The following is a 13,441-nucleotide window of genomic DNA, read 5'->3' as shown; positions in this document are numbered from 1 at the left end:
CAGGCCAGGAAAAGAAAAGAGACAGAGCAGCGTTTTACCACCTATTTTGTATCTTTCTTGACCATGTGACTAAAGCCCAAATGCTGAGACATTCAAACTGACCAATCAACATGTGACCACATCGTAAAACCCCCAAAGTCCACATACCAGTCCCTGATCTTATCAGTATCTGCCTTTGGAGTCAGTATGGACCTTCTTGAGTCAAAAATACATGTTTTGTCATATAAACAAACGCATATAATAATTTAGCCTCTTACACACCAAACATTGTTAAGAATAGAACGATAATACATTTAAATAATAAAAAAAAATGCAAACAAAACAGATACAAACTACAACATTTAAACAAAATTTTATATATATATATATATATATTTTTTTTTTTTGTTTTATTTAATTTTTTATTGCTGATCACTTTTCCTGTTTATTAAAATTTTGTTTAATATTTTCCCCCAACATTTTAATTTGGGTGTACTAATTTTTGGACTCATCTTCAGTTTATTATTTGTTAGATTAGTTTTATGAACGTTTATGAAACAAGCCCCAGGACACACATTCTACACACAACCAATTGTCGCCTTCTCAAAATACACCACACCAGTTGTCGCCCTTTTTCCTCAAAATACATGTCTATTAATCTATGGATGGTAAATCAGGTTGACATGTTCACACTTTTAGAGAATAAAAAATCTTCTTCAAACGCTGAAAACCTGTAACCACTGTCCTCCACATTTGCTCTTCATACTATGAAACTCAATGATAACCTGTTTCTAACATTTTTCAAAATAACTTATTTTGAGTTCAACAGAAAAAAGAAACTTATAAAGGTATGAAACAACTTGAGAGTGAGTAGGTTTTCATTTTAGGATGATCTATCCCTTTAAGACAGGGGTGCCCAAACATGGTCCTGGAGGGCCGGTGTCCTGCAAAGTTCAGACACACCTGGGCTAGCTAATCAAGCTCTAAAGCTGCGGTCACACTAGAGTTTGAGTTTGCGAAATTCTGTAGTACGGCGCTGCGAAAAGGGGTGGGATTAAACAAGATGATTAGACACTTAAAAAAAGAGAGCGATTGGTCCATATTATAAATTTCTGTCCAAAGTGGTCATGTTTTGATCCTCAATTGGTCTCACGCAATCAATTAACATGATTTCGCGGGTTTACTAGGCTTTTAGATACATCCGTGCAGGTGTGTTGAGGCAAGTTGGAGCTAAAATCTGCAGAACACCGGGTCTCCAGTACTGAGTTTTTCCAGGACATTTTACAGTTGGCTTCTGTGGCCAACCTAAGACACACTTGTGCAATAATCATGCTGCTTTAAGAACAAAAAGCCAAAATGGAAAAACAGAACAAAAACACATTAAACTAAGAGACATAATACCAAAATAATTCTAGGGGGATGACCCACATTTCATTTTCCTGAAAGGTAATTCCAGCAGTTATTTTGGATGCTACCTCAAATCACATCTTCTATATATTGCCTGGCAACTTATTTTATTTATTTATTCATCTTTTTTTAAATAAAATCCTGATCCCTGAATCTTATATTCTTCTAAATGTATAAGATCATGATCCCTGAATCTTATTTTCCAAATAAAGCTTAATTTCCAAATGCAGCATTAAATCAATGCATAAAACTGGCTCAACACCCCCTTCCTATAATTCCATTAGTCCAGGCTCATTTGAAGAAGTCCAGCACATCCAGAGTTGAGCGACTGCCCAGAGGCAGCGAGGCCTTGGCTACTAATCAATACTGATTGATGTTATCTGCTGTTATCGGCCTTTAAATTCAAATGTCAGTCCCACTCGGTGTGACACTGGGAGATTAGAACACTCTATTTGGCATTGCTGTCTGATAGAGCGACGTCTGGTTGCTCTGCCTGGCGTGCAGTGCCAAGCGGTCTTCAAACCTCGCCACCCAATTAGATTATAGCAAAATAGCAGCACTTCGTTTCCCTCTAAGCACAGTGGAGGAGATGAAGAGCTATCTGTGTAAGCAGATATTCGACTTTAGCTGACTTAACACTGTGAGGTAGAGCCGCGGAGAGAAGTACATTAGTTACACGCTGCCGTTGTATGTCTTCACAGCTTTGTTCTTTCAGACAATAAAACAAAAGCAATTGCAGCGAATACAATCCGTGACTACACCTTGATAAATTAAGTTCCGGAGTTGCCTGATTTAAAGCACTCGGTGTGCTCATTATATTTGGATGTGTATTAACTGTAGACGCGACGAAAGGTCAGGAATTAAGTTAAGTCGGACTGGGAGTTTTCTTCAAGACATTAAAGTTAGTTGTTCACATAACTTGATGAAATGATGAAGTAATATTATTCTCACGTTTTTCTACCTTGCCGAATTATAATTAACTGTCAATGCAGCTTATGATGTTTATCATGGTGCCAAATAACTATCCATGGAAATGTGTTTTGAAATTAATAGTACATTTGAAGTACACTGTTAAAATCGATAAGTTACTTCACTTAGTGACTAGTTGAATTTACTTAAAAAAGTGAGTAAACCCATTGTAACTTGGAACTGTTAAGTTAATGTAACCCAATTATGCTAATTATGCACGGTTCATTTACTTAATTTTATTTTTCAGGTAAATTCGAATAATTGCTTTAAATACACTCACCTGGCCACTTTATTAGGTACAACTGTCCAACTGCTCGTTAATGCAAATTTCAAATCAGCCAATCACATGGCAGCAACTCAATGCATTTAGGCATGTAAACATGGTCAAGACCATATGCTGCAGTTCAAAACGAGCATCAGAATGGGGAAGAAAAGTTATTTAAGTGACTTTGAATGTGGCATGCTTGTTGGTGCCAGATGGGCTGGTCTGAGTATTTCAGAAACTGTTGATCTACTGGGATTTTCATGCACAACCATCTCTAGGGTTTACAGAAAATGGTCTGAAAAAGAGAAAATATCCAGTGAGTGGCAGTTCTGTGGGCGCAAATGCCTTGTTTATGCCAGAGGAGGTCAGAGGAGAATGGCCAGACTGGTTCTAGCTAATAGAAATGCAACAGTAACTCAAATAACCACACGTTACAACTGAGGTATGAAGAAAAGCATCTATGAACGCACAACACGGTTCAGGCAGGTGGTGGTGGTGTAATGATGTGGGGGATAATTTCTTGCCACACTCTGGGCGTATCAGTACCAACTGAGCATTATGTCAACACAAGAGCCTGCCTGAGTATTGTTGCTGACCATGTCCATCCCTTTATGACCACAGTGTACCCGTCTTCTGATGGCTACTTCCAGCAGGATAACGCATTATGTCATAAAGCCCAAATCATCTCAGACTGGTTTCTTGAACATGACAATGAGTTCACTGTACTCAAATGGCCTCCACAGTCACCAGAGCTCAATCCAGTAGAGCACCTTTGGAATGGGAGATTTGCATCATGGATGCGCAGCCAACAAATCTGCAGCAACTGTGTGATGCTATCATGTCAATATGGACCAAAGTCTCGGAGGAATATTTCTAATACTTTGTTAAATCTATGCCATGAAGTATTAAGTTCTGAAGGCAAAAAGGGGTCCAACCCAGTACTAGTAAGGTGTACCTAATAAAGTGGCCGGTGAGTGTACATTGGACAATAAACATCATATATGATAATAATACTGTAAAAATAACCACACTTTTTAGCAAATAAACAGTTGCATGTAAACGAGAGTAAAGAGGTTTGGTAAACATGTAAACATCCTTTCTCTGATTATTAGAGCACATGTAAACATACTCATTAATCATTTGTATCATATTGGTTAAATAAGCATTTTTGAACAAATCTTTTGAACAAATCATTTATTAATCAAATAAATTTGTCTGCGTGTCACCACCAGCTTGCGTAACAATGTAGTGTGGTGTGTGATTTGTCCTCTGCATTTAATCTATTCAGGTTAAAAACAGAACATACACATAGAGAATTTGTTAATGAAAAATTTGTACCATGTTTTGTATTATTCGGTTCGGTCTTAAAGGGATAGTTCACTGCAATTTAAAACCTGCTATTCATTTACCCTCATATATTTTTATGTAATCAGAAACTTGGACTTCACGCTTGGTCAATATTCAATTTAATAATGTTGTAAATATTTGTAAATTGTTGCACAGACTGCTAGTTTTGCTCAATAAACCTTAATGTATCCTTAGAAATCATTGTATTTTGCCTGTATGTATATATTTTGACCTTTAAATGTTTTAGATGTACTGTTAGCTTGCATTTTTTGCTATATTTCTTCTGTAGACATAAATAAACTATATCTGAACTATAAAGTTTTAATCGCAGTACTTATAATTAACTAAATACTGAATCTCTTTTATAATTATACATGAAAGCTGTTCTCGTGATCATGCTTGTCAAATGTTTAAAGGACATCCCTGAATTGTTGTCATTCAGAAATAAGACCGTGTAGATGTTTGAATCGAGCTCATAGTCTTTTAACAATTAATCATGCAGATCTAGTTCACTGTAAGCCTCGGAGTTCAGTAAATGTTTAGTGAGTTTGTAACGAGCACAAAGCACTTAGCTACACTAATTGGAATGCTATTTCAACGGCTTGCATCAGTAAAACAAAGCTGCTGGGAATATAGTTCAATCTACCACCTATGGGTCTATCCTCAAAGACGGAGGTGCATGCAGAAGATGGAGGAAAACAAACCTCACAATGCCACAAATATCAAACAAAACACCCCCCGGCCACACCGGCTTCGTCATGTCTCCGTGGATGCTGGTGTAAATAAGCGTCTGCGTACAAACCTTGACGGGACCTACCCTCATCGCAGAGGAGACCCTGCCTTCCGTAGGGGCAAAGACACGCCGCTTCCAGCTGTGTCTGGGGAACGCAGGTGGCGCCGCGTGCACATGGGTTTCGCTCGCAGGCGGTGAACTGGCACAGCTTACCGGAGTAGAGCGAAGGACACACACAGAACCAGTTCTCTGCATCGCTGCACACAAGGAACCAAAATAAGGGGGAAAAAAACAGAGAGATCATTAGTACACCAATGAAATGTACCCGCACTGCATCATTACCTTTGGTGGAGTTTGCGTAGAAAGCATAAATTGGGAAGGGGCACTGGGGGGTTGAGGCTGTCAAAAAAGCAGAGGAGAATACAAATGAGAATACAGAGCAGAATGGATGGAAGTCATACATTACCGGCTTGAACTCAAGACCATCCTTGCCTGCCAGACCAACGTGAAGTCATCTTGCAGAGCAAGACTAAGCTAACACTGTTACTTTTTGCAGTATTATATGCATTATATATTAATATAATGCATTATATATATTATTACAAATAGGAATGAACTATGTGTACTTGAGCGCTTGATTTGATTAAAATCATTTATGCTTGTAGATCTTTAAGTCAGGACAGGACAGTCTAAAACATCTTTTAAATCTGTAAACGGTCTGGCATTCAATGGAAAGAAATACTGTATATATACCGATATACTGATATATACTGTATAAAAACAATCAATAATACTATATATATGTTAAAAACAATCAATAATACTATATATATGTTAAAAACAATCAATAATACTATATATATATATATATATATATATATATATATATATATATATATATATATATATATATATATATATATAGTATTATTGATTGTTTTTATACAGTATATATCAGTATATCGGTATATATACAGTATTTCTTTCCATTGAATGCCAGACCGTTTACAGATTTAAAAGATGTTTTAGACTGTCCTGTCCTGACTTAAAGATCTACAAGCATAAATTGTAGATCTTTAACTTCAACTATATATATATATATATATATATATATATATATATATATATATATAGTTGAAGTCAGAATTTTTAGCCCCCTATAAATGTATTTTTCTTTTTAATATATTTCCTAAATGATGTTTAACAGAGCAAGGAAATTTTCACAGTATGTCTGATAATATTTTTTCTTCTGGAGAAAGTCTTATTGTTTTATTTCAGCTTGAATAAAATCAGTTTTACATTTTTTATGAACCATTTTAGGGTCAAAATTATTAGCCCCTTTTTGATATTCTACAGAACAAACCATCGTTCTACAATAACTTGCCTAATTACCCGATCATGTCTAGTTAAAAGTTTGTACATTTAAAAGGTTTGTTTTTACTTTTTAATAAAAAAGCAAGGATGCAATATATTTCAAATTAATCCTGTCTTTTGACCTTTTTATTCATCAAAGAATATTAATAATGTTTGTTAAAATATAAATAATAATTGTAATATTAATTACTTTTTGATCAAATAAATGCAGCCTGGAAAGCTTAAAAAGCTAACAGGCCACAAACATTTCAATCACTAATGTGTTTGAACATATTAGCACATTTATTAATATTAACAAATAGGATTTCATATCATAACTAATATTATCTCTTCGAAATCATCTTTGTGGGTCTGTGGCATCCAAAATCTTAAAAAAAAACCTGGTGATTTTAACATGCAGAGAACTGCCCTTATTTTAGGATCACTGTCCAGTCATGCTGCTACTAATAATAGTGTTGACTCTCTATAGTGCTTTCAGACAGTGCTCAAGGTTTTATCCAGTCCATCTAAACCGAAATATATATTTACAACAAACCTGAAGTATACACATTTACATTTACATTTACATTTAGCAGACGCTTTTATCCAAAGCGACTTACAAATGAGGACAAGGAAGCAATTCACACAAATATAAGAGCAGCAGTGAACAAGTGCTATAGACAAGTTTCAGGTGTGTAAAAGTCTAAGAAGCAAAGCATTAGTAAATTTTTTTTTTTTTTGGAGAAAGAGGGAGAAAGAGAGAGAGAGAGAGAGAGAGAGAGAGAGAGAGAGAGAGAGAGAGAGAGAGAGAGAGAGAGAGAGAGAGAGAGAGAGAGAGAGGGCACAGAGAGAGAGAGGGCACAGTTAGTGGTATAGCCAGAGAGGCAGTTGCAGATTAGGAAGGAAAGTGGAGACTAAACAGTTGCGTTTTTAGTCGTTTCTTGAAGACAGCAAGTGACTCTGCTGTTCTGATGTAGTTAGGGAGTTCATTCCACCAACTGGGCAGATTGAATGTGAGAGTTCGGGAAAGTGATTTCTTCGCTCTTTGGGATGGAACAACGAGGCGACGTTCATTCACAGAACGCAAGTTTCTGGAGGGCACATATATCTGCAGAAGTGAGAGCAGATATGAAGGAGCCAAGCTAGAGGTCACTTTGTAAGCAAACATCAGAGCTTTGAATTTGATGCGGGCAGCAACTGGCAGCCAGTGCAAACGGGTGAGTAGCGGAGTGACATGTGCTCTTTTGGGTTCATCAAAGACCACTCGTGCTGCTGCGTTCTGAAGCAGCTGAAGAGGTTTGATAGAACTAGCTGGTAGCCCGGCTAGCAGAGAGTTGCAATAGTCCAGTTTGGAGAGAACTAGAGCTTGAACAATGAGTTGAGCTGTATGTTCAGATAGGAAGGGTCGGACCTTTCTGATGTTGTAGAGTGCGAATCTGCAAGATCGAGCAGTTCTCGAAATGTGGTCAGAGAAGTTCAGTTGGTCATCAATTGTTACTCCAAGGCTTTTTACCATTTTGGATGCAGTGATGGTTGCTCCGTCCATCTGGATTGAAAAGTTATGGTGAAGAGTCGGGTTGGCAGAAACTTCAAGCATTTCCGTTTTCGTGAGGTTAAGCTGGAGATGATGATCTTTCATCCAGTGTGAAATGTCTGACAGGCAGGCTGAAATGCGAGCTGAAACCGAGGGATCGTCAGGGTGAAAAGAGAGGTATAGCTGGGTGTCATCAGCATAGCAGTGGTAGGAAAAACCATGTTTCTGGATGACTGTTCCTAAAGATGCCGTGTAGATAGAGAAGAGAAGTGGCCCAAGAACAGAGGTACCCCAGTGTTTAGATGCTGTAGGTTGGACACCTCTCCCCTCCACGACACCCTGAATGATCTGTCACATAATGCCCATTTCCTGAATGCTATATGAGGAGTCAGTAAAAAGTAAAAAGCAAGCAACAGTCAGTGTACAAGAGCCAAAACCTATTGAGTGCACCGTTAAAAAAAAATAATAATAAAAAAATCACTGATTCATTTAAATAAGAGCATAACTGAGCCTGAAGGCCATGTGAAGAAGCAGACTCACATTCTGCTGATGTTGATCGAGCCTCACTGTAAGCGAATGATTAGAAATGCTCCGGCTAGCGGCTCAGAGCCGAGCTGCAATCCCACAAACAGAACTTTTATAATTCCAGCCTTTATCCCCAAGCGAAAGGTAGAGGGTGGGCCGGCACGATAAGCAATATTCAGACAAGAACTTCATAAGGTGCCGGAAGATGTAGACGCTTTTTCAAAGGTATAATATCAGATACAGGAAGCATCGGAGGAGTTTCAGATCTATAAATTAATAATGTGTTTTGAGCTGCAGCACAGCAGAAATGAAATATTTACATTCTGTCGCTGGGATTTAGAGCCAGTGCAAGTGAATGACACACACACACACACGCACACACAAATACAAAATACTCCGGTAATGCTTTAAATTAAATGGAATATAAACCAAATAGATCATACTGCTCTCTGTAATACTTCATTCTGATTAGCCAGTCACGTCATTACAAGGTACAGATAACATTATTATATATACCCTGCTGAAAAATCCAGCTTAAACCAGCCTAGGCTGGAAAATGACCAGCAAAATCCAGCTAAAACCAGCTTGACCAGCCTGGTTTAAGCTGGACATAGTTGGTTTTGGCTGGTCAAGCTGGTTTTAGCTGGTCATTTTCCAGCCTGACCAGCTAAGATCAGGCTGGAAATGGCTGGAAACCAGCCTGGAAATGGCCAAAACCCCTCTAAAACCAGGCTGGTCGACCAGATAAAACCAGCCAACCATCCTAGGCTGGTTTAAGATGGATTTTTCAGTAGGGTAGTATTTCATGGTCTGTTGAAAATCTTGATTCTGATTGGCTGGTAGGTGTGCAAAAAGATATGCCCTGGTAGTTCATGTTAATTTTGATCATACAGTAGTTCAAAATAAATGCGCTTTGCTTAAACATTAGTAGTAACCATAGTAACTCAGTGACATTTGACTGGACCTTCATTATTCTGTTTAATCTCAAAGACCCTAACGTGCTACACAAGGGAGCTGATGGAGATCAACCAACTCGCAAAATATGCTCAGAAATATTAGCGAAGAGGTAGCTAACACATTACTATGAACTTTTAGATATGCGTCTAATGACTTGTGTCATTTACAAGCAAACACAATCTCTCTTGTGGACATGCTCCCTTTTTTCTGACTATGACTGAAATCTAACATGCCATAACTGTGCAAAAAAGAGCAAAAATTTTAAGTCTATAACTTGGTAAATGACCATAGATAAAGCAGGATAATCAATGGTTTGCTGTGCCTTAAAGAATTTGAAATGCACTTAGCTTGCATAGGATGGTTCATGCCTCTGCATCAGGCATTTAAAATGATACAACATTTGATCTTTAATTACCGCAAAAATCTATTGTTCCATGTTTTTATAACATAAATGCAATTGTTGCACACATTTGTCTTAGTTACTGGTTAAATATAATGATTGTAAAAAATAGCACCTCCTTGTTTCCACAAACCATTCATATTGATGCCTTAATTCATATAATTAAATATTCATTTTATTACACATTAATTATTCTAAAAGTACACATACATACATATATACACATACATACATATATATATATATATATATATATATATATATATATATATATATATATATATATATACATACATACATACATACATACACGCATACATGCATACATGCATACATACATACATACATACATTTATTTATTCATTTATATTTTACTGTATATAATACTGTAGATACATAAACAGCAAGATGAATGGTGCTGTAAATGTAATTACATTATTTTGCTGTTTTTGATTTATAGTAAGTTCCTCTAAATTCTACTGAAAATTGTTAACAATAAACGTATGATGTAAAACATTAGTTGCTTACAATGTAACTTGCTGCCTGTAATCTACAGAATCACCAATATTATGAAAATGAAAAGATCTGATTGAGGAACATCTACGCAGCCAGAAATTCAATCAACTTGCTTGCATTTATAAATTATTTTCCAAATGATAATTAACAGAGCAAGGAAATGTTCACAATATGTCTGATAATATTTAAGTCTTATTTGTTTTATTTCGGCTAGAATAAAAGCAGCTTTTAATTTTTTAAAAACATTTTAAAGTCAATATTATTAGCCCCCTTAAGCATGCTTTAAATTTTCTATTCTATCTTTCTAGTGGTTGTCTACAGAACAAACCATCGTTATACAATGACTTGCCTAATTACCCTAACTTGACAAATTAACCTAATTGACCTAGTTAAGCCTTTAAATGTCACTTTAAGCTAAAATACTAGTATACTAGTCAAATATCTAGTAAAATATTGTCATTACGGCAAAGATCAAATAAATCATTAGTTATTAAAACTATTATGTTTAGATATATGTTGAAAATATCTTCTTTCCACTAAACAAAAGTTAGGGAAAAATATAAAGGGGGTTAATAATTCATGGGGGAGTCTGGGGGACTAATAATTCTGACTTTAACTGAATTTACAGTAAGCAGACAAAACTGCAACCTTCCCATTCTTTAAGTGACCTGGTTTGTACAAAAGCACCGTTCCCAGGGAAAGACAGCGGACGGTTTGTCAATGCCTTTCAGGACAGCAGGGGGTAATGCTGCGGCAGACTGCGAGATTATTGCCCCGCATTATGTAGAACATGCAAACACATCTGTTTGTGTGACTGATTGCCCTTCACCAGCCAAGCGAGCTCTGACTGACGCAGGGAACAGCCAGGAAAAACACTCAGGTGTCTGCTGCATATGGAGAGCCCTATACGCAGCCAACTGTGCATGATCACAGGAGATGTGTTTACCACTCTTCAAAGACAGTCTTGACATTGCAGTGACATCTTCTGTATTTTGATTGTGACACTTTTACTCTTAAAAACAACAACAAAAAAAGGAAACCAATTTCACAAAATCAAAGTTGGAGTCCTGTAGGCTTTTAGCCGATTAACTTTGAGCATCTGTATCATTAATAAATGAGTGAACTGTCAGCGTATTTATATATTTAAAGTACACATGAAATAAAAATGATATTTTGTGGCTTTCAGCTCATGTATTTTTGAGACCATCTACATGCTAATGTGCTCTCAAAATATTTACACCATTGGTAAGAGTTTAAAAATGTTTTGAATAGTCTGTTATGTTCACCCAAGCTGCATTTAAATGATCATAAATACAGTAATAAGTTAAATTTTGTGAAATGTTATTGAAATTTTAAATAACTTAATTAAAATATAGATTAATATACACTGCTCGAAAAATAAAGGGACCACTAAAACAATACATCCCAGATTTGATTGAATTTTGATGTGATGTCCTTAAAACAAGCCGAAATTGAGGCTCATTAGTGTGTGTGGCCTCCGTATGCCTGTATGACCTCCTTACCATGCCTGGGCATGCTCTTGATGAGGTGGCGGACAGAATGTAGTGCAACGTGGCATTATTGGATGGAGCTAGACATGATGTCCAAGATATGCTCAATTGGATTCAGTTCTGGGGAATGGGCGGGCCAGTCCATAGCATTAATGTCTCCGTCTCGTAGGAACTTCTGACACTCTAGTGGTAGTAGCATGTTGAACAGTTCATCAAGGATCTACCGCTGGATCTATAGTTGTTAAACGTGATATTTAATTAAACTTAATTAAAATAAAAATTAATATACCACTAATATAAAACATACTAGATTTGATTGAATGAAATATTTTTATTAAATTCTTTGTTCTTTAAATAGTTGAATTTGCTGACAACAAAATCACACAGAAAGTATCAATGGAAATCTAATTTATTGACACATGGAGGTCTGGATTTGGAGTCACACTCATAGTTGAGGTGGAAAAACACACTAAAGGCTGATCCAACTTTGATATAATATACTTAAAACAAGCCAAAATGAGGCTCAGTAGAGTGTCTGTCCTCCGCATGTCTGTATAACCTCCCTACCATGCCTGGGCATGCTCCTGATGAATTGGCGGACAGAATGTAGTGCAACATGGCATTATTGGATGGAGCTAGACATGATGTCGCCGATATGCTCAATTGGATTCAGTTCTGGGGAATGGGCGGGCCAGTCCATAACATCAATGCCTCTGTCTTGAGGGAAATGCTGACACTGTAGTGGTAATGGCGTGTTGGACAGTTCATCAAGGATCTACCCCTGGATCTATAGCTGTTAAACGTGATATTTATTTTAACTTAATTAAAATAAAAATGAATATACACTGCTATGAAAAACAAAGGGGCCGCTAAAATAACACATCCTTGATCTGATTTAATGAAATATTCTTATTAAATACTTACATATAGTTTACATAGTTGAATCTGTTGACAACAAAATCACACAAAAATTATCAATGGAAATCAAATGTATTAACCCATGGAGGTCTGGATTTGGAGTCACACTCAAAGTTGAAGTGGAAAAACACACTACATGGTAATCCAACTTTGATGTAATGTCCTTAAAACAAGCCAAAATGAGGCTCAGTAGCGCGTATGGTTTCCACATGCCTGTATGACCTCCCTACCATGCCTAGGCATGCTCCTGATGAGGTGGCGGACAGTCTGTGGTGCAACTGTGGTGCATTTGTGGATAGAGCAAAACATTATGTCCCAGATGTGCTCAATTGGATATAGCTCTGGGTAATGGGTGGACCAGTCCATAGTATCAATGCCTTCATCTTGCAGGAACTGCTGACACACTCCAGCCACTACCACTAGAGTGAAACCAGCATTCAAAAGTGACCAAAACATTAGCCAGAAAGCATAGGAACTGGTCACCACCTGTAGAACCACTCCTTCATTAGGGGTGTCTTGCTAATTGCCTATAATTTCCACCTGTTGTCTGTTCCATTTGCACAACAGCATGTGAAATTGATTGTCAATTAGTGTTGCTTCTTAAGAGGGCAGTTTGATTTCACAGAAGTCTGACTGACTTGGAGTTACAATGTGTTGTTTAAGTGTTCCCTTTATTGTTTTGAGCAGTGTATTTCTGGAGCACAACGCTCCATTTTTCCTGCATCATTAAAAATAGGATATCCTATTTTAGTGTATGTGTATGCAAAAGTGAGTTTGTATTAAAGAAATCATATTAAATGCAGGCAACGCGGTGGCGCAGTGGGTAGCACGTTCGCCTCACAGCAAGGTCGCTGGTTCGAGCCTCGGCTGGGTCAGTTGGTGTTTCTATGTGGAGTTTGCATGTTTTCCCTATGTTCTCGTGGGTTTTCTCCAGGTGCTCCGGTTTGCCCCACAATCCAAAAGACATGTGGTACAGGTGAATTGGGTTAGTTAAAATTGTCCATAGTTTATGTGTGTGAATGAGTGT

At 37.1% G+C, this 13,441-nt stretch overlaps 1 protein-coding gene across 1 annotated transcript in view; it reads right to left on the bottom strand.

Moving 5' to 3' along the window:
* The window catches only part of eys (eyes shut homolog), a 407,203-nt gene that overhangs the window by 21,374 nt on the left and 372,388 nt on the right, over window positions 1–13,441 (bottom strand). The window contains exon 39 of the mRNA XM_056471602.1: window positions 4,785–4,957. Coding sequence (XP_056327577.1) covers window positions 4,785–4,957 — 173 coding nt within the window. The remainder of the gene's footprint in view (window positions 1–4,784; window positions 4,958–13,441) is intronic.

Source organism: Danio aesculapii, chromosome 13 (genome assembly GCF_903798145.1).
Source record: "Danio aesculapii chromosome 13, fDanAes4.1, whole genome shotgun sequence".
NCBI lineage: Eukaryota > Metazoa > Chordata > Actinopteri > Cypriniformes > Danionidae > Danio > Danio aesculapii.
The sequence above is the reverse complement of the archived record's forward strand: the minus strand, read 5'-3'. Positions and strand labels throughout refer to the sequence as shown.